General features: G+C 38.1%; 1 protein-coding gene across 1 annotated transcript in view; it reads right to left on the bottom strand.

Moving 5' to 3' along the window:
* Window positions 1-20088, bottom strand: part of ttc6 (tetratricopeptide repeat domain 6) — a 165070-nt gene that overhangs the window by 37924 nt on the left and 107058 nt on the right. Inside the window, exons 17-23 of the mRNA XM_052015541.1 lie at window positions 19863-20013; window positions 17502-17584; window positions 12691-12767; window positions 8816-8964; window positions 6488-6628; window positions 5579-5728; window positions 2476-2616 (exon numbers count right to left, since the gene is read on the bottom strand). Of these exons, the coding sequence (XP_051871501.1) occupies window positions 2476-2616; window positions 5579-5728; window positions 6488-6628; window positions 8816-8964; window positions 12691-12767; window positions 17502-17584; window positions 19863-20013 (892 nt within the window). The remainder of the gene's footprint in view (window positions 1-2475; window positions 2617-5578; window positions 5729-6487; window positions 6629-8815; window positions 8965-12690; window positions 12768-17501; window positions 17585-19862; window positions 20014-20088) is intronic.

Genomic DNA, 20088 nt, shown 5'->3' on the forward strand with positions numbered 1-20088 from the left:
TATTCTCTTGTTGGAAATGGTAATTTCCAGGTACTTCTGTAGCAAGAATATTACTTACAAAGTGGCATGAATGCTGTCTAGATTTTACGTGATGGACTATTTTATTTGCTGAGTAGTTAGAAATGAAATTTGAACACTGCACAATCATCAATAAATAACAGCACTTCTGATCTTATGGTAAAAGTAAGGTGAATGATGGAAGGCTGCAGATGGTTGGGTTGAGGACATTGCATGAGGATTCCATGCAGCGATTGGTAATTGGTTTATTATTGTCATGTGTATCGAGGTACAGTGAAAAGCTTTGTTTTGGATACAGATCATTTCAAAACAATAAGTACATCGAAGCAGTACAAGGGAAAAGCAATAATAGAATGCAGAATTCAGTGGTATTGGTAGTGTTACAGTTGTACAGAAAGTGCAATGTAGGTAGACAATGTGGTGCAAGACCATGATAAGTTAGATTGTGATGTCAAGAGTTCATCTTTATCGTACAAGATGTCGGTTCAATAGTCTTATAACAGCGGGATAGAAGCAGTCTTTGAACCCGGTGGTGTGTGTTTTTCAAGCTTTTGTATCTTCTGTCCAATGGAAGGGGGAGAAGAAAGAATGTCCAGGTGGGAGGGGACTTTGCTTATGTTGACTGCTTTACTGAGGCAGTGGGAAGTGTAGACAGAGTCCATGGAGGGGAGGCTGGTTTTTGTGATGGACTGAGCTGTGTCCACAACTCTCTGCAATTTCTTGTGGTCTTGGGCAGAGCAGCTGCTATACCAAGCTGTGACACATCTGGATAGGATGCTTTCTATGGTTCATCTATAAAAATTGGTGAGGGTTAACGGGGACATGCCAAATTTCCTTAGCTTCTTGAGGAAGTAGAGGCGCTAGTGTGCTTTCTTGGCCATAGCATCTAAGTGGTTGGACCATAACAAGCTACTGGTGATGTTTACACCTAGGAACTTGGAGCTCTCAACCATTTCAACCTCAACACCAATGATACATATAGGGGCATGTGGTCTGCCCTGCTTCCTGAAGTTAGTGACCAGCTCTTCTGTTTTGCTGACATTGAAGGAAGGTTGTTGTCATGACACTATGCTACAGATGTCCTGGGACTGGGAATTTTGCCACTATAAATTGCCCCTAGTGTTTAGGTCAGTGATAGAACCTGAAGGAGTTGATGGGAATATGGGGAGCATAAAATGGGATTTGTGTAAATAGGTGTTTGGTGGTTAGCGTGGACTCAATTGGCTGAAGGAGCTATTTCTACACTGAACGACTCTATGAACCACAAGAACCTCCCCTTGCATAAGGTATAATTCCAGCTGTTATTGGATAATCTGATGCCCAATGACTTTAGTTTTCCCAGGGCTCCACGATACCAGGCTTGGCCAAATGTTGCCTTGATGTCAAAGGCAGAGACTTTAACCTCATCTCTGCAATTGAGCTCTATAGTCCACATTTGGACCAAGGCGACAATGAAATCTGAGGCCACGTGATCATGTCAAAACCCAGATTGAGCATAAGTGAGTAACTGCCACTTGGTAGTACCATCAATGACATGTTCCATCAGTTTGCTAGTGATTGAAAGTGAACTATTTGGATAGTAATTAGCTTGATTGTATTTGTGTACAGGACATATCTGGGAAATTTTCCACATTGTCAAGTAGTTGTCAGTGTTGTAACTATACTGGAACAGTCAAGCTAGTTCTGGAGCACAGGTCTTCAGTACTACAGTCATCTAGTCCCCATAGGCAGTGCTCTCTGCATTTTCTTGACATTATGTGAAGTGTAATGCTGAAAGTGATATTATGCTGTGAAAGTGATATTATGCTGAAGGCTGGTTTCTCTGATGGTGGGATCACAGAAGGAAACAGATGGATAATTTATTCTCACTTTTGGTTGGACATGATTGCAAATGTTTCAGTTTTATTTCAAGCAATCCTATGCTGGGTCCTGCCATCATTAAGGACTGGATTATTCTCAGACCTACTTCTTCCAATTAGCTGTTTACTTGACTACCATTGTTCATGACTGGGGTAAAACTTTGATCTGATCTCTTAATTATGAGATTGCTATTCTATCTATTTCAATCTGTTTAGTAGGTATGTAATCCTGTGTTGCTGCATCTTACCTTTTTAGTTATGGCACCTTTTCATTTTTAGGTATACCTGGTGCTGCTTCTGGGATGTCCAACTGCATTCCTCACTGAACTATCGTTCATCACCTGGCATGATAGTGATCATAGATTGAGGCATAGTCCAGGCCACAAGTTTACAAAGTGTGGTGGTGTATTTTTCTGCTGCTGGTGATGGTAGAAACGAAAGTTTGTATCTCACATCAACTAGCTAAAATTTCCTTAATATTCTGTCAGAGCACAGATTTAGTTGAAAGGTTACCTTTGATTTGATTGCTTAAATAGCACTGCCATCACATTATTAAACTATCAACCACTAAACTAAATAGCAAAAGGGTTTCACATACCTTAGCATAATATTTCAGTGCTCCTCTACAAAGAAAGGCTCTTACACTCTGGGGCTGAAGCTTCAGTGCCTCATTACAGCTTAGAATGCCCTTAAGGTAGCGTCGCTGCATTGCATAGTACACAGCTCGACTTAGGTAGACCTACAGAAATAATAGAGAATGTTACAAAAAGTCCATTACTTTATCATTCTTGGTTATTGGGAACATTATACATGAAATAACCTTTTACATTAAATGTCATGAAGCAATTCTTTTTCTTCTGAGGCACATAGTTTCTAGGTTTGTTGAAGAGGAAAAAGGACATAGATTGATCTCTACTTCTATTTCACTCTGAAGATTTTTTTTATACTTTACAAATTTCCTTACCCAAAGGGTAGTTAGTCTTTAATATGGGGTCAGTGCAGGAAACTGGCACTGAAGTACAAGATCAGCCATGATCTTACTGAAATCAGGTCCCTGACATGAGGGATTGAATGGCTAATTCCTGCTTCTACTTTTTATGGACTTTAACTTGGCTTGCCACTACAGGGAAGGGATCCTGCTGGTGAGACACCCAAAAGCAGGCTAACTTTGAGACTCCGCAAAAAATCTATGATAAATCTAAGAATGGCCAAAGATCAATGCTAAAAAAAGAATATTTCAGATTTGTGAAGTACTAACCACCTAGCAGGTTCATTGGGCTTTAAACCTTTCGGTTGTTTTTCTAAAGCCAGAGCCTGGGCAAACAAAATAGCTACATCAGATATACAGCATAGAAACAGACCATTTGTCCCAGCCTGTATACTCTAGTTCATCTAATACTCTCAGCATAATCTTTTATCTTTCAGTGTCGTTTATCCAACTGCACCTTAAAATTTCCATGTCATTCGCCTCAACTTTTTCATATAGTAATAAATTCCACATTCCAATCATTTTCTGGTAAAAAGATATTTCTCCTGAATTCCTTTTTGAGTTTATCTTAATACAGCAGTTCTTAGTTCAACTGTGAAGGATAAAATTATACCTCATGGATACAGTATCTAATGGCTTAAGTAGCTCAAAGAGCAATTAAAAGGAAACAGTATTTTAGGTTAGTAAATTATTAATCGCCAAGCACATTTCCGATTAGATATTAATGCCTGGTGTGAAACCTAAATTTCTTTGCTTCCATCCTGAAGATCCTCATCTTTCTCCTCATAACATAACAATAGTGCTTCTGTAGTGATAATTTATTTCCCCTCCAACATCTTTTACATTTCCTTACCATTCAAATAGCACTCACTTAACTTATAATTTTCAGTATTCATTATGAAATTCCATACAACGAATGTCTAATTTATTTCAAAAATAACAAATACTTAAAGATGAAGATTTTAACTTGTTTGGGCTGGTCAGCTCACTGATTCACTTAAACTGTAGCAGGCAGAGCAATGTCAAGAATCCTATATGGCTCTGTGAGGACACTCTGCTGGCTAGACAGAGATGCTGAGAACTACAGAACTAAGCAACACAATAAAGGAAGGTCACATAATCAACACCTGGTCACTATCAATGCGTGGACATAACTGAGTCAGCTTTATAGCCCTATGAACTATCCCACTGTGAACTATCCAGAGGACAGACTAAGCAAATGGGGATATTTTGCAAACTGAAAATTTGTGGAACAGTCTGATAAATTGCAAAAGCAAACACTCTAATAACTCAGGAATCAATGGTTGAGGTAATTATGAAATGTGCTAGCAAGAATTTGAAGAAGTTAAAGAAACATATACTCTTATGAATAAGGATTGGAATTGCAGCTGTGTAAATGGCAGTAAAGAGTTAAGCAATCTTTGGAAGGTATGTGAAAAATTATATAAAAAGGTGCCTTTCGAGATGATCGGCAGCAGTGACAACGGAGACGAACCACTGAAGGAAACAACCCTGAATGAAGGACTCAGAGAAGAAATCAGCAAGATCAAACCCTGGCCAGGCTCAACAAGAGTGGGTAATACCTGAATACAAATAGTAGGTTTTGGAAGTTGTGAAAGTAAACTACAGAGTTGTGTAACTAAAAGAGCTGTAAAACTCTGTAGATAATCTTTGAGTTGTTTGAACTAATCACAATTAATAAAGTAGTAGTTAAGCAAAGTCATTGTCTGGTGTGTTTTACTGTGTGCTGCATTTAATTGGCAATGAAACAATCTGGTTCTACACTCCACTGTAGGAGTGTGTGGCAGACTGGCTCTTTCAGTGGGTATCCCATTCAAAAGCTAAAATATATTGCTGTAAAAAGCTAAAGGGTATAAATTTGGGAAAATTCTGTGTTAATGTCTATCAGTCATAAATGAGATTTGCAAAGCCACAGACATTGTACTTTGGCCTTACTATTCTAAAGCCAGTGCTGGTGGGAGAGGTACACAGTCTTAACATTTGGCCTCCGCTGGCACAACTAACTATTTAACCATGCATCAGATATCACTGGAAAAATGGGAATCAGGTAGAAGATCCAGGAAGGGGATTTGAGATCAAGGCCATGTTTCAGATACTGGAGGCAGGAATCCTAGGACCAGGACAAGTGAATATTGTGATAACCGCTCAACATTTTTACATTTGTAATAGTGCTAGTTTTCAGAGGTGCCATGCGGCCCTTTAAGTTTAAAAGAACTGTATGAAACAATGGCCTCCACATTGCTTAGGTGACACGTCCATCACCTCTCACCACACATTGAACCCCACATTCCTCCAACATGCTTCATAATACCATTTTTTATAATTAGGGTTATTTCCTGGCAATACCACGAGGTAGAAACACAAGAACACTATCAGAATCACATGAGCACTATGATGCATATTCATTTGTATATGGCAGAATGGTATAGGGTTGAAGGGAGCAAAATCCTGATGTGGAATTTGGAGCAGGATTGCAGAAGAATACTACAACATCCCTAATTCCTTCAAAGATAATCGCTAAAACAACTGGAATCTTTTGTCTCATTATTACTCTCAATATTAAAAAAATACACAAAACGTGCAGTCATCTATCTGTAAATACAATGCTGAAAAGTAATAACAGTGAATATTTATTAACTGATTAATAAATTTTGTTTAAATTCAGACGCAATTACAAAGGAAACTTCAATACCTCAAAGAGCCGAGGGTTGATTGCAAGTGCTCTGTGAAAGTCATAGATACAATTAACCTCACGAAGCTTCATTCTGCACAGCCCACGTTGATAATACGCTTTAGCAAATTTTGGGTACATTTTCAGTGCCTTATTAAATGAATCTACTGCCTGAAAAATATCAACGATTAATTCTGAGAAAAAGTATTAACATGCATATACCATATGATGGAATACTCAATTCAATTTCAATAAAAAAATAAACAGTTGTAAAGCAGGGAATTTCTTCTTGGATCACAAAATCTGTGGATTTTCCTTCTGGGTTCTCCTTGCTTCTGATAAATAAGCACATAGAGGAGGCTGGGCAAATGCAGTGGTATCCAGCAATGTTATCACTCTAAGGCAACGGGAACCACTTCACATAGGCTTTAAATATTTTACTTGTATGTAGCCCTCCCTTGGAGGTGGGTTGAGAGTGGGAGGGCAACACCAAATACCCCACCTAAAAACAACTCTTAACCCAACCCAAACTTGCGACCTTTCCCCACTGATTGTCAATTGTACCACTGACTGCTGATTGGACCAACTGAGCATTTATGTTACCTAGTAAAATTCTAGATGGTCGTACCTAGCCCCACTACCATCCCAAACCCTACCATCCCTCACCTTGACCCCTTTACCTCACAATTGGTGCCGACCCATACCCTTTTGAACCTTAAACCTCCACCCAAGCTTCCCTGCTTTCTGAATCCCAGGCATCAATCCCAGAGAGCTGCCTTTGCATGCTCTTCCACAAAAGAATGACCTTTAAAGAGCAAGGCCTGTGCCACGGCAAACAAAACACAACAATTTGGGCTCATACATTACTGCTCGCTGATTGATTAATGCATCTCTACTGGCACCATTCAATTTCTAGGCAAATATTCTTACCTCTATCAGTTTATCCTGTTCAGAATAGCAGCAGCCCATGAGATAATATAAATCTGCAAGTTCTGTTGATGGGCTCGTAACATCTATTGCAGATCTTTCAAGTTCAGCATCCAAAGTTTCTTGAAATTTGATGAGGGCTTCCTACATTACAAATACAACATTTATTATATAAAATCAGCATTGAGATTGCAAGCTTTGAGACTAATGTTTGGAGAACTATTATAGTGTAGAAAAAGGGGGTAGGGAGAACAAGAGATAGAGGACAGAAGAATAATTGCCACCGAAAAGAAAGTAAAAATTGTTAAGCTCCCCAACATTTTCAAAATGAACAATCTTAAACATAAGAAAAAGTTTACAGAAGTGTATATTGCCATGAGAAGCTTTTTGCATTGAATCACGCTGTGGGCTAGGTAAACAAATACTTAATTTTAGTACTGAATGATGTTGTTATGTTCTGGCATAAATATGTTAAGCTTTGCCTAAGGTCTGCTGTTCATCATAACTCCCAGTAAGAAATATCAAAAAAATTGGCTAGGTTTTAAATAAAAAATTAAATGTAGTATGGTTAAAAAGGTCTTATACTAATCAGATGCAACTAATTTCTGTGAATGAATTAGGTGCTGGATTTTGTAATTATGCTGCCAACACTCTGAACTCATCAGCATAACAATTTTTGCAATATAATTCATGCTGAAAAAAAATAAAATGTCATGCCAACACAGCTAAATTACCACTAAATTTAGTTGTCATTCAACATCAGAAACACTTTTTCCTGCTAACTGAAAGGACTTTTGACAAATTATCCAAATCTGTACCTGTTGATCCAAAAAGACAAAAATGTGTTTTTAGAAGATCACAAAGATGATATAAGAAGAACATATAAGGGATGATTCTCATGTTGTGGGTTGATGTGGTGTGGTTGGTCTCAGTATGGTGGCAGTGGCTGCCTAGAAGAAGTCGACATGGGAATTTGTATTTCCCTAACACCACCAACTATTCACATTGCTACCTGTGTAGAGTCAATGGTGCCCAACTCCAATAGAAAACCAGCTAATGGTGCAGACTCCAGTGCCTGTTCACTTTGATGTATCATCACATATGAAGATGACAGAATTGCAAGCTCTGGCACACAATTCATGAGTGAGCTACTTTATTTATTTATGAACAGATGACAGAGAGATGCTAAATGAAATTCCACCATAAGACTAGAAACATCTGGGGGAAATGAAAATTAAGGACAGTGGCCACTATCACAGCTATTTATAATGCATAACAACTAGAGCCAGCAGGTCTTCTCGAAAGAAGCAGATCTCTCCACCACATGAAGTAGCTTTGCTTGAGAGCACAATACAAATAGAAATCAACTTTTCTCAGAGTAAAAGGCAATAATGATAGTCAACCAGGAACTTACCAGTTTCAGTCATGTTTGTATGGGTAATGGATTTTTAGAGCAGAATGCTATGATGTTATCCCTCATGCAATGCCATTTCTCAGCTTTGCAGAGTGAAGTTCAGTGACTGTTTTCCAAAACTCATCTGCCACTGAACATGTACAAACCAACAAGGTTTTCATAATGCTGTTTGCTTTTCTATGTCAAAGACCACCCACATACTTGCTTGCAATATCTGTACTCCACTGTAAAACATGTGGGAGGATGCCTGCTTATTCTAAAACTTAGTTCTAATCTCCACTGAAACTTCTATTGACCCACCCTGCCATATTAGAACTTGCAAATGCCTGACCATGCATCATGCATGATAATTCCACTGGTTTTGCTCAGAGGCTTGGTGCAAGGCCACAGGCATTGATGGGAATCCAGATGGATGTGCTAAAGAAAGGCTCATTACTGAAAACTTTATTCTCCCAGTTCCTAAAGAGACATACACTTCTACCTCAACTGCTCCTTGGAGCTATCTTTGTAAGCTAAGGTTTATTAAGATGACTGATGTGCAATCTGCAATTTTCTGTGGCCTCAACTATAGGCTGTACTCCTGCCTATACTGATCTGACAGTTGGTTCAAGGTATGAAGGATCTCAACCCAAAATGTTGACTGTCCATTTCCCTCCATAGATGCTGTCTGACCCGCTGAGTTCCTCCAGCACTGTGTATTGCTCCAGATTCTAGCATCTTCAGTCTCTTGTCTCCAAATAAAGTTTTAGCTTTTGTGCCTCCTCCTTCAAATGGAGCCTGAGCTTAGAAATGGCTTCCAGACAGGATAAAGTTTTCATAAACATAGCCCAACCCAGACCCGCTTACACAACATTAAAATCTCACATCTCTCCTCTCACAATGTCACGTTGATGAAAACATCAGTAACTATACATTACCTTATGCTTGCCAGCTTTCATTTGAGTTTTTCCAAGTAAGGTTAAAATTGGGGGTGATTTTTCAAGTCCTTCCAAACTATCTATAGCTTTGTCATAATTTTTCAAAAAAGTTTGTACTGTAGCTTGTTGAACTGGTGAAGTGTCAAGAGCTGTGTCATCAAGTGAATGACAAAACAAGATTCATTAGGACAAGATTATATGACTTTTATATCATAAACCTTGATAAAGTCATTAGTTATAGAGCTTTGTTTTACAAAATATTACAATTGATATAAGCATTAATCTTCTGGTTGTTCTTATGATTCCCTTTTGTAAGTGTAGAACAATGAATAATTGGAGGAAATAATTAGTGGTATTAATTTGTTTCAATATATGTAAATTTAAAAGAAAACAAGGATGATAATTTTAGATTAATCTGCCAATCTGGACATAGCGTTTGCTGATTATACACACCACACGAGTTTATCATCTAATGACATCAACAGACTGCAATAGTGAATTGGGGGTAAACTAGGCATTCCATGTGATTACCCATGTAGCAGGTTAGTCTTGATTTGCTCCATTAATTCTTTACACAGAAAATGTATGATGTGAACAAAAATAACATGTTAAAAAGAACTCTGGACGAACAAAAATATCACTAACATAATTAGCAATTCAAAGTTTTTAAAAAATGAAGCAATAAAAGAGATCAACATTCATTCCAAATTTTGAACCTTAAACTCATGATCCATTCACTTTAGGAATTGACTACACCATTTAAATTAAGTGGATCATTTATTCCCAGACTCAGGCTCATGGACCTGGAAATTTTAGTGCACACGTTAGGGTATGTTAGATGGGGACAGCTAGTCTTTGTCACTGGACCTCTGACGAAAACTTCAGTTGTGCCAAAAGCCCAAAGCCCTGGGCACAATGCACCTCCAGACATTGTATATTTTCTTAACAAAAGAATGTAGAACTTGATTCCTCTTTATTGAAGCTAGGCTTGGGGGGGGGGGTGGGGGGGGGAAGGGGAAGCATCATAGCAGGGGTGTAGACTGAGGATCAAAGGTTGTCCTGACTGGGCAAGAGGAGAAGGGCAAGCAATGGAGTGGTCTGAGAATGTTGATAAATAATTCAAGCCTCCTGATTTGGTACTGTGCAAGTAAAACCATGTGATCCAAGAAAACTGCAAAAATAAGTGCTCTCATGATAATATGGTCGAAGTCCTCCTGCAAACTTCATCTCTTGTGCCTCTGGTGCAGAAATTATATGAAAACAATAAATAGAAGCATGAGTAGGCCATCTGGCCCACTGATCCTGCTCTACTATTTGTCAAGATCATGAGTAATCTTCCAGCTCAGTGCCATTTTCTAGCACCATCCCAATATCCCTTGATTCCCTTAATGTCCAGAAGTCTATCAAACTTGGTTTTGAATGAATACAACTGAGCCTTCACAGAGCTTTGGGATACAGGATTCCAAAGGTTCACCACCCTCTGAGTGAAGAAATTTCCCCTCATTTCAGCCCTAAATAGTCCACACAATTATTCTCAAATGTTGCCCCAGATTCTAGACTCCTCAGTCAGGGAACATCCTCCCTACATCTAGTCTGTTGAGCCCTTTAAGAATTTTGTTAGTTTCAATCAGATCTCTTCTCACTCTTCTAAACTGTAGAGAACACAGGCCAAGTCTACTCATCCTCTCCTAAAACAGAAAACCTACCATCCCTGGAAGCATTCCACTGAGCCTTTACTGCACCTTCTTTACGGTAAGTACACCCTTTCTTAGTTAAGGATGCACAAAATACTCTAGGTGTGGTCTCACCATGGCTCTATACAATTGCAATAAGACTTCCTTGCACATTAATCAAACCCTCTTGTAATAAGGGCAAACATGCCACTTGCACTCCTAATCACTTGCTGTACATGCATGTTGACCTTCAGCCTTGAGTACAATGTCCCTTTGAACATCAACACTATTGAATACAGAGCTTTTCTGTTCTGTGTACCAAAGTGAATGACCTTGCATTTTTCTACATTATATTCCATCTGCCACGTTATACATTTCAATAAGGACAGGTGTAAAGTAATTGCTTAATTCCTTTGATATTTGCTTATTCCCCATTATAAATTCTCCTGATTCTTTTTGTATGGGACATTTACCCTCCCTAGTCTTTCCCTTTGGATAGAGCTAATAAAAACTCTCAGTTCACTTTATATTTCTTGCTAGTCTAGACTAGTATTCTATTTTGCCTTTCATTATCAATTTTAGAACAGTACAGCACAGAACAGGCCCTTCAGCCCACATTGTAGTGTAGACATAGCTAATCCCTCCTACCTATAGAATGCCCATATCCATCCAAATAATTTGTTGGTCCTCCTATGCTGAGTTCTAAAATAATCACATTCCTTGGACCTACTGCTCTTTCTGGAAACTATATATGGTAAAAGTCTGATGATCCACTAACCCATTATTTGGAAATCTTGATGGTTTGGTATCTGGTTCAGCAGGGCCTCTTTTCCACACTTCCATGGCCCTGTTCGCATACTTCTTTTAAACACAATGGGGCCCTATTCCCAAGCTCCCCTTAAGCTCAATGTCCCATTTCCACATTCCCTTTAAAGTCACCTGGTTCACTGGAAAGTTTATTATACTACTTAAGGGTATGTTAATGTATTAATGGAAGTAATAGACAACCATATGGAAAATTTGCCAATCCAGCACAAAGTACTGAGGTTTCTGGAGTTTTACAGTAATCTTCTTGCTTTGATTCAATACTAACTTTTCTTTGTCAGTCACAGATTAATCACCTTTACTTTTGGATTTTTGCACCTTGAAGGAATTTTTATTTTGCAATTTAAGTCCAATTTCCTTGAATGTTAGTTTTCCTTGCCTGTCCATTGTCATATTTTTCAATGTTTCCTCGCAATCAACCACAGCAACTCTCTTCTCTTACTTTCATTATTTACCTTGTCTAGATTTGTATTGAACTATATCACTTCCAGACTCAATGTAAAAATCAAACATTATGGTTACTCTTCCTCAAAGGCCCCTTAATAACAGAATTAAGAACATAGAACAATACAGCACAATACAGGCCCTTCGGCCCACCATGTTGTGCCACCCTTCAAACCACACCTGAATTATGAATTAATTCTTTTTCATTTCACAAAAAAAGATCCAAAAAAGCTTTTCTCTATTTGGCTCCTCAATCTAGAAAAGCATCCTGTATAGATTCCATGAATTCATCTTCCACATTGTTACAGCAGGTTTGATTTGTTCCATCTATATATAGATTAAAGTCTCTTAATTTTTTATCATTTTTATATAAATTTAAATAATTACTGTATTACCCCAGTACACGCACCAATAATTTCCTGATCTACGCCATACCCAATATTACCTTTGCTATTCCTTAGCTTGATCCAAATTAATTCTGAATTCTACATGATAATCTGCCATGCCAAGATAATTTCTCACCACTGCACTGATCTTCTGCCGTATTAATATTGCTATATTATCCCTCTTACTGCTTTGCCCATCTTTTCTAAATGTTAGATTTTAAATCCATCTGGAAGTTATATTTTTCATGTCTCTTTGCTGGAAAAGGTCTATTTTTAATTGCAAAACAGTGAAAAATAACAGCATTATGCAATTGAGATGATAAGAATAGATCTTAAAATACCATCAAATTCCATCCATGTAATTGCTAAATTATATTATTCAAACTTCAGACAACTGAATGATTCAAATTTTCTGCCAATTGGTTCTGTCACAAAATCATGGCTTGCATATGAATAATAAACTAATCACACCTAGATATATAAGTTTTCTTCTAACTAAATACAAATAAATGAATTTTGAGAACATGATCATTGTATGAAAGTGTACCTTGATTGATTTCAGCAGCATATTGGATACAGAAACTTGCAAGTTCAAGTTTTTTCATTTCAAGTAGATATTGACCTCTTGAACACAAAAAGAATAAAATCATCAAATTATGAAATGTATCTTCATTTTATTTATACACAAATATTTTCCTACAGATCCTACTGTATTTGCTGTTTCATGGAACTAAAACAGTTACATACAGCATGGAATAATTTTATCTACCAACACATTTCAAAAATAGAACTATTTTGAGGGACAAAAAGCAGCTAGGTTAGGAACAGATAAAGGATGAGATTGAAAATCTCAAAATTCTGAACCATGATCCCAACCCATTTCCAAATTGTCAATTTCTGGGTTTCATGGAAATGAGCACGGAGTGTGCAGCCAATTGGTCCCAGGAATTCAAAACTGATAAAACAACAGGAATACCCAAGCAGCAAAAGTTTGAAGGGAACAGAGGCAGAGGAATGGATATAAAGAAAAATGAATAGAAACAAAGATATCACATGCAGGCATGTTGGTGAATATTGCCACATTTTGTTCTAAAAGCTGAGGAAGTGATTTAAATTAAGAGCTGGGTACCCATTGACCTTCCCAATCTACCTTAGCTGACTTGCTCCTCATATTTGAATTTCAGACCCTACTCTTAGAAATTCAATTACATACAGTACTTTTTCCAGAATTTTCTGCTCTGATTATTCCTAATTTCTATCCAAACTGATTCCAGTCTTGATTTTCTGAGCAAGATCCTCTCTCGCAACTTTCCTAATGTCATGCTTTACTGTCAGACCTACCCCACACAAACCCCTACACTTTACTATTCTGCCTATCACCATGAAATGTAAAGTATCTCAGAAATATTCAGTTACCAATCTGAGTAACCTTGCAACCATATAGAGTCATGGAGCTATACTGCATGGAAAACAGGCCCTTTGGCTCAACTTGTCCATGCCCACCTAGGTGTCTGCGTTAGGCCCATATCTCTCTGAACCTTTCCTATCCATATACCTGTACAAATGTATTTTAAATGGCTTAATTGTACTCATCTCTATAGCTTCCTCTGGCAGCTCGTCCCATATATGCACTAACCCTGTGTGAAAGAGTTGCCCCTTGGGCCCCTTTTAAATCTTTCCCCTTTCACTTTAAACCTATGCCCTGTTATTTTAGACTCCCCTACCCTGTGGGCAAAACTGTGGCTATTCACCTTATCTATGCCCTTCATGATTTAATATACCTCTATAAAGTCATCCCTCAGGCTCCTACGCTCTAGGGAAAAATCTCTTAGCCTATCCAGCCTTTCCTTATAACTCAAACCCTCCATTCCCAGTTACATCCTGCTAAATCTTTATTGCACCCTTTCCAATTTATTAATATCTTTCCTAGAGCAAAACTGCATGCAGTATTCCAAATGTGGCCTTACCAATGCCTTGTGCGGCTGTACCATGATGTGCCAACTCCTGACTCAATATCCTGACTGAAAAAGGCAAGCATGCCAAGCACCTTCTTCACCACCCTGTGTTGCCACTTTCAAGGAATAATGAAGCTACATGCTTAGATCTCTGTGTTCTGCAATACCCCCCAGGGCCCTACCATTTACTGTGCAAGTCCTGTCCTGGTTTGTCTTACCAAAATGCAATACATCGCATTTATCTGAATTAAACTCCATTTGCCATTCTTTGGCTCACTGGCCCAGTTGATTAAGATCCAGTTATAATCTTAGATAACCTTTCTCACTGTCCACTATACCACCAATATTAGTGTCTTCTGCAAACTTACTTAACCATGCCACCTACATTCTCATCCAAATCATTAATATAAATGACAAACAACAGAGGACACAGCACCGATCCCTGTGGCACATGGCTGGTCACAGGCCTCCAGTCTGAAAAACAACACTATACCACCACCCTCTGTCTCCTACCGTCAAGTCAATTGTGTATCCAATTGGCTAGTTCACTCTGGGTCCCATGTGATCTAACCTTCCAGACTTACCACGCAGTCCCTTGTCAAAGACCTTGATAAAGTCCATGTATCCCCATGATGAAAACAGTTAAAACCCATTTACCTCTATTTATGCCACAAATTCAATACATCAGCTAAACAGTCTTGTATTTTGATTGTTATCATTTTCCCCATTTTGACCTTTTGTTGCTGCTATGTGATAACTTTTATATGATCAGTCCCTGTTTATCATGCCTATATCTCTGTGCTGTATCGTTATCTTGTACTTCTTCTTTAAATTCCTAAATTGCCAATCATCTGAACTCTCCCATCAACAGTTTCATTTAAAGCCTTATTTACAGGTCCAGTCACTGGTCTGACTGATTCATGAGAAGCACATCCTAAAGGAACAGTTTCCTTTTCTCCCAGTAAGATAGTGTCATAAATCAAACCACTTCTCACCCACATCATTCATCCTTTAGCTCTCTGATCTGTTTGACTGTTTGTCAACTTGCATATTTTAGAAGTAGAAACCCAGACTTAATTACCTTCATTGATTGCTTACTGATGTAGATCTTTGGACTTCATACTCCCTCAGCAGAGCCTCTTTTGTCAGTGGTTCCTCCATAAACTGTGGCAAATGGACTGTTCCATTCCCATTCCAAATTCATCTCCAACCTCAAAGCTATGTCCTTGACCCTGGCACAGGGCAAACAGCACTACCTTCAGGACCCATGCTTGTGGCTGCAGAGAATAACAACTATCTCTATGACTACGCTATGACCTACCATTACCTCATTCCTTTTCAATTTCTTTCTTGAATGGGCTCCTATGACACAAAGGACAAGTTGTTCAAAATTTCTACAGTCTTTATTCACTTCCATACAGACAACCCATTGGACGTAGTCAAGTTCTGGCATCACTACTATATTCTGGGCTACCAACCGTCAACAAAAATTATCTCTTTGTGGCTAATTAAGAGTAGCATTAGATTAAAAGCTTGTATTGCTCCAACATGAACTGTAAGCCAAGGAAATAGAAGAATTTTATGAACCAGAAATGGATGACAAAAATAATTGACAGAGAAAGAAATAGAATATGAGAATTAATGAGCAGTTAATAAATTTAAAAAGACAGATTATAAGAGTTTCCACATGTATACCAAAAGACTCTTATAAATTTGTGGGAAAATGCTTGCATGACTAAAAGATGAGAAGGATATGGTAGAAATATTAGGCAGGATTATTAAAGAAAAACTTTATTTGAAAAATATGAGGTTTTTGTTCAGGATGCAACTAGGAAAGTAAATGGAGGACAAGCGGATGCATTATTCTGCATTTTGAGAAATCTTCCAATAAATAGTCAAAAAGGTGGCTACCACACAAAACAAGAGTTCACAAGGTTAGGGATAATATAAGCACCCAAGACTAGGCATGAGTAATGGATTACTTCATGGGCTAAAACAGAATTAATGGGCTACTTGACTATTATTAGCAGAGTGCTACATGCATCAGTATCAGGCCCCAACTACTATCGATAAATATTGATGAAATAACCAGCTACTGGGATCTAAGTTTGCTGTTGGTACAAAATAAATGGAAAAAAGGAATATAATTTAAGGGATTGTGAAGTTATCTGCTTTGATAGGTTGAACTCCTTTTCCCAGTCAGACCATCTCCATTCTGGTCCTGCAGCTTGCTTTGCAGTAACTTCCTACCTGATTGAAACATTTATTTCTGTATTATTCACTAATTGTGCTTATTTTACATACATGGAAGTACAAGCTGACAAAGTCACTAAAACACAAGAAGCATTCTACCCTACAAGATCACCAGTTTCAAGCAGATTGGGGATTAAGATACATTAAAGGGGTACAAACTCAAAACTGCTGCTTAAAGGTAAGAGATGCAGAGGGATCTGCATCCTGCACATGATTTGTAAAAGGCCAGTATGCGGGTATAGCAAATAATCAAGGTGGCAAATAGAATATTACTGTTTTTTAGTTAAGGGAATTGAATATAAAGTAGGGAGGTGGTGACACCATCAGTATACTCTTAATTTAAGGAAAGATGTTAATGCACTGGAAGTATTTCAGAGAAGTAATTGCTGATTTGGGTAGATTTTGAGTAAAAAATATTTTGCCCATGCAGAAGAAATGGTACTGAACTGAGCACCAAATCTTTCACTCTCAGACGGCAAACCATTGCTGCTGTAAGTCTAACCCCTTGACCAATACAGGCAATATAATACACTGACCATTCAGCCTTCTCTTTCTGGTACACCCCGAACAATGTATACTTCTAAAACTCTCTATCTCTGCAACTACTCTCATGCTACAATCCTTCAAAACATCTGCTCTCCTTTAATGCACCCTCTTATGCACCCAAGTTTTAATTGGCCCACTGCTGGCAGCTAAGTTACTTTCACCTTACTTTTTTGAGAAACAGAATTAATGAGAAAGTCTCATCATGGGGATGCCATACATGCTCTTGAGAAGCTCTCGTTTCAGGACTAAATATTGGAGTCAGGCTCTCAGAAACCAAATGCCATAGCTTCCCCAGTCCAATTTTCTGCCCAGTCAAATGTGTTGTCCCATTGCCAGTACTGAAAACATAGTGAGCATTTAAGTTCAATTGTTTTATGCTTATTGTCATTGTTGTGAGTGCAGGATCAATTTTAACAAATTAACATAATCTTTATCTATTTTCTATTGTGTTTGCTTGAAGGCAAGAGGATGCCTACATATGAAGCAAATCCTGCCAAAATATTATTCTGCCTTTTGGAACATTATGTCATGGATTGAATATCCATGTTGCAAATTAAAATTCTTAGTATAATGAAGAGGTTGAAAAATTATCTTCTATTCTCACCTTAAGAGGTACAGGTTCTGTGTTTGAGGTTGGAGATGGATGGCACATGTTATATCTTTCAAAGCACTTCTCAGATTATGTACCTGTCACAAATATATTCAATCATAAAATAGGTCATCAGTCATATTAGGTCCTTTGAAATATTGTTAAACAAGAAGAGCTATTTTGATTCTTTACAAATTTTTAACCACAAATTAAACAGCAACTGAGGCTTGCAGTCTGGGTACATGAAACAAGACTTCATCAGCTTTTCAATGTCCTGATCAATACCAGGCCAGTACACAAAGCCTCTGGACACAGCTTTCATGTGGACAACTCCCAAAAACCGAGTATGGATACCCCTCAAAATGTACAATGGTAGCAGCTGTGAAATCACCACTCTGTGGTCCTACTTCATGCAACCTTGACTCTATGACAGCTCATTCCAGCTTCTCTAGAAAAACCTGACTGACTCGCTCACTGTCATCTCCAATTCTCTCCATCCGAATCGAAGGCACATTTCTTATTTGTGGTCCTGGTGTCTTCTATCATCACTAGAAAATAATCATCAACAGTTTGCAATTGAAAATACCCTGCTCCAAATAAGATGTTGCCTGCTCATAGGGCAGCCATGAAAGTGAATCTATAGTAGAGTTCTACTTTGATGTGCAGTGGTCAAAAGAGAATACCAGGTATGCCATCATTGTAGGAATTGCCAATTTTGATCTAAATATTTCTACCAGTGACTAAAAATCTGCAATCAGAGTGAAACATCTGACAAACCGATATCTCTGAAATCACATAACCTCAAAAATGGGTCCCGTTTTTATCCTATGCAATTTTTCTTCACCAGAGATGAGGGTGCAGTAAGCACATTCAGTTGGTAGTTCATGGTCTCATGTGAGTAATTACTGCATCCACCCTATAGCTGGAGCCATCATACAACAATTGCAAGTCAAAATGTTGCAGGAATTTTGCTCTACAAAGCTTATATGTCCTCTGTTGCACTTCACCTAGAGCTAAAGCTACCCTTTGTGCGATAATTTGTGAAGGGGACTTAATATGCTAGCCATTCTACATGATCCCTCAAACATTCTTTGTATTAAGTACTTCCACCTGAACTCTCAATGGCCAGTTGATACACTAAGTGACTTTACAATGCTCCATCTAAAAAAGGTCTTGAAATTTCAAGTCTCTGTCAGAGTTCTACAACCTAATCACATATTGGATAACTGTTTCTTCTCGCCCCTGGTTGCATGTTCCAGACTTGCAGCTCTCAAAAATCTCTGATGACACTGAATTAACACATCCCTTCAAGGTTTGCACTATGTCCTGGGATGAGATATCACCTGTAATCTGTGCTGCCAGTAGACACACCAATATCTCATTCATTTCCTGACCCTACAACCAGCAACAACTGACTCTTCTTGTAAATCACTGTGCTACTCTGTCCTACATCTTCCACCAGGACCTCTATAATAATGTTCACTCTCACAAACATTTCTACTTGTTCCATATCCTGTGTTTATTTGTATTTTGAGCTCACTAACACATCTGTCAAATCTACTGCCTGCCATAATCTTTGCTCTACTTCTTCTTTATACCCTGTTCTTTATTTGCTGTCAACTGGATCATTGTCCTGCTTCTCCCTCAAACAGCAACTTACTAAATTCAAACCAATGGAATTCCTGTAGGCTCCTTAGTGATGCTACGTCTAAGAGCAATTAACAGAGAGAGAGAGGGCTATCAGTAAAACATTCCTTACTGAAGGTAATATACTCACAGCTGTCAACAGTGGCTCATATAATAACAAATTCAGTTCTTAGAGGTACTCTTATACTTACATATGCTACAAGGTTCAGTTTGCACCTATCCTAGAAACCCTGCCCCATCTATATAAATCATAGTGGTTCACAGAAGTTTGAATAATTTTTTACATTGAATTGACAAACTTGGCTCCTCCCTCATGTAAACCAATTAATTTGCCACAATACTGCAGCAATACAAAATGTATAGTATGACTTCTGCAAACTAACTGTGCTTCTGGTGTTTATGCACAATTGAAATATTAAAGGTCATACATAAAGTCAATGGATTATTTAACCGTGGGAAATATCATACGTGACCATCCTACTGATACAAAATGTCTTCTATTAGAAGTATGTGCAAAGGTTCAGCAAAATGAACACTGGCTGATTTATCCCTCACAGTTCAAGGTCAGCAAGGCATAATGGAGATATCTCAGTATAATCCAGATTAAAATTACATTTTGATTAGGAAATAATTGTAATTAATCAATTAAAATATACTGCATAGTGATGCAAAGGTAATCAACAGCAGCAAAATTCAGGTTTAACAATTTTGTTTCAAGCACATGCATACCTTATGATATGCCTCTGCCCGACACACATATGCTTTTGTGGAAGTTGGTTCAACCTTTAAGGCATCTGTAAATCTGCGAATTGCTTCATAATAGTGATCCATTTGCAAGAGGAAAATAAGCCCAAGATTTATATGAGCCAAACAAACTGCTCTGGAAATAAAGCACAGGGTGTATTAGTCATATAGAAAAGCTCTGATTTACTAATAATGTAACACAGCATCTAGA

Source organism: Pristis pectinata, chromosome 1, assembly GCF_009764475.1.
Source record: "Pristis pectinata isolate sPriPec2 chromosome 1, sPriPec2.1.pri, whole genome shotgun sequence".
In the NCBI taxonomy this organism is placed as follows: domain Eukaryota; kingdom Metazoa; phylum Chordata; class Chondrichthyes; order Rhinopristiformes; family Pristidae; genus Pristis; species Pristis pectinata.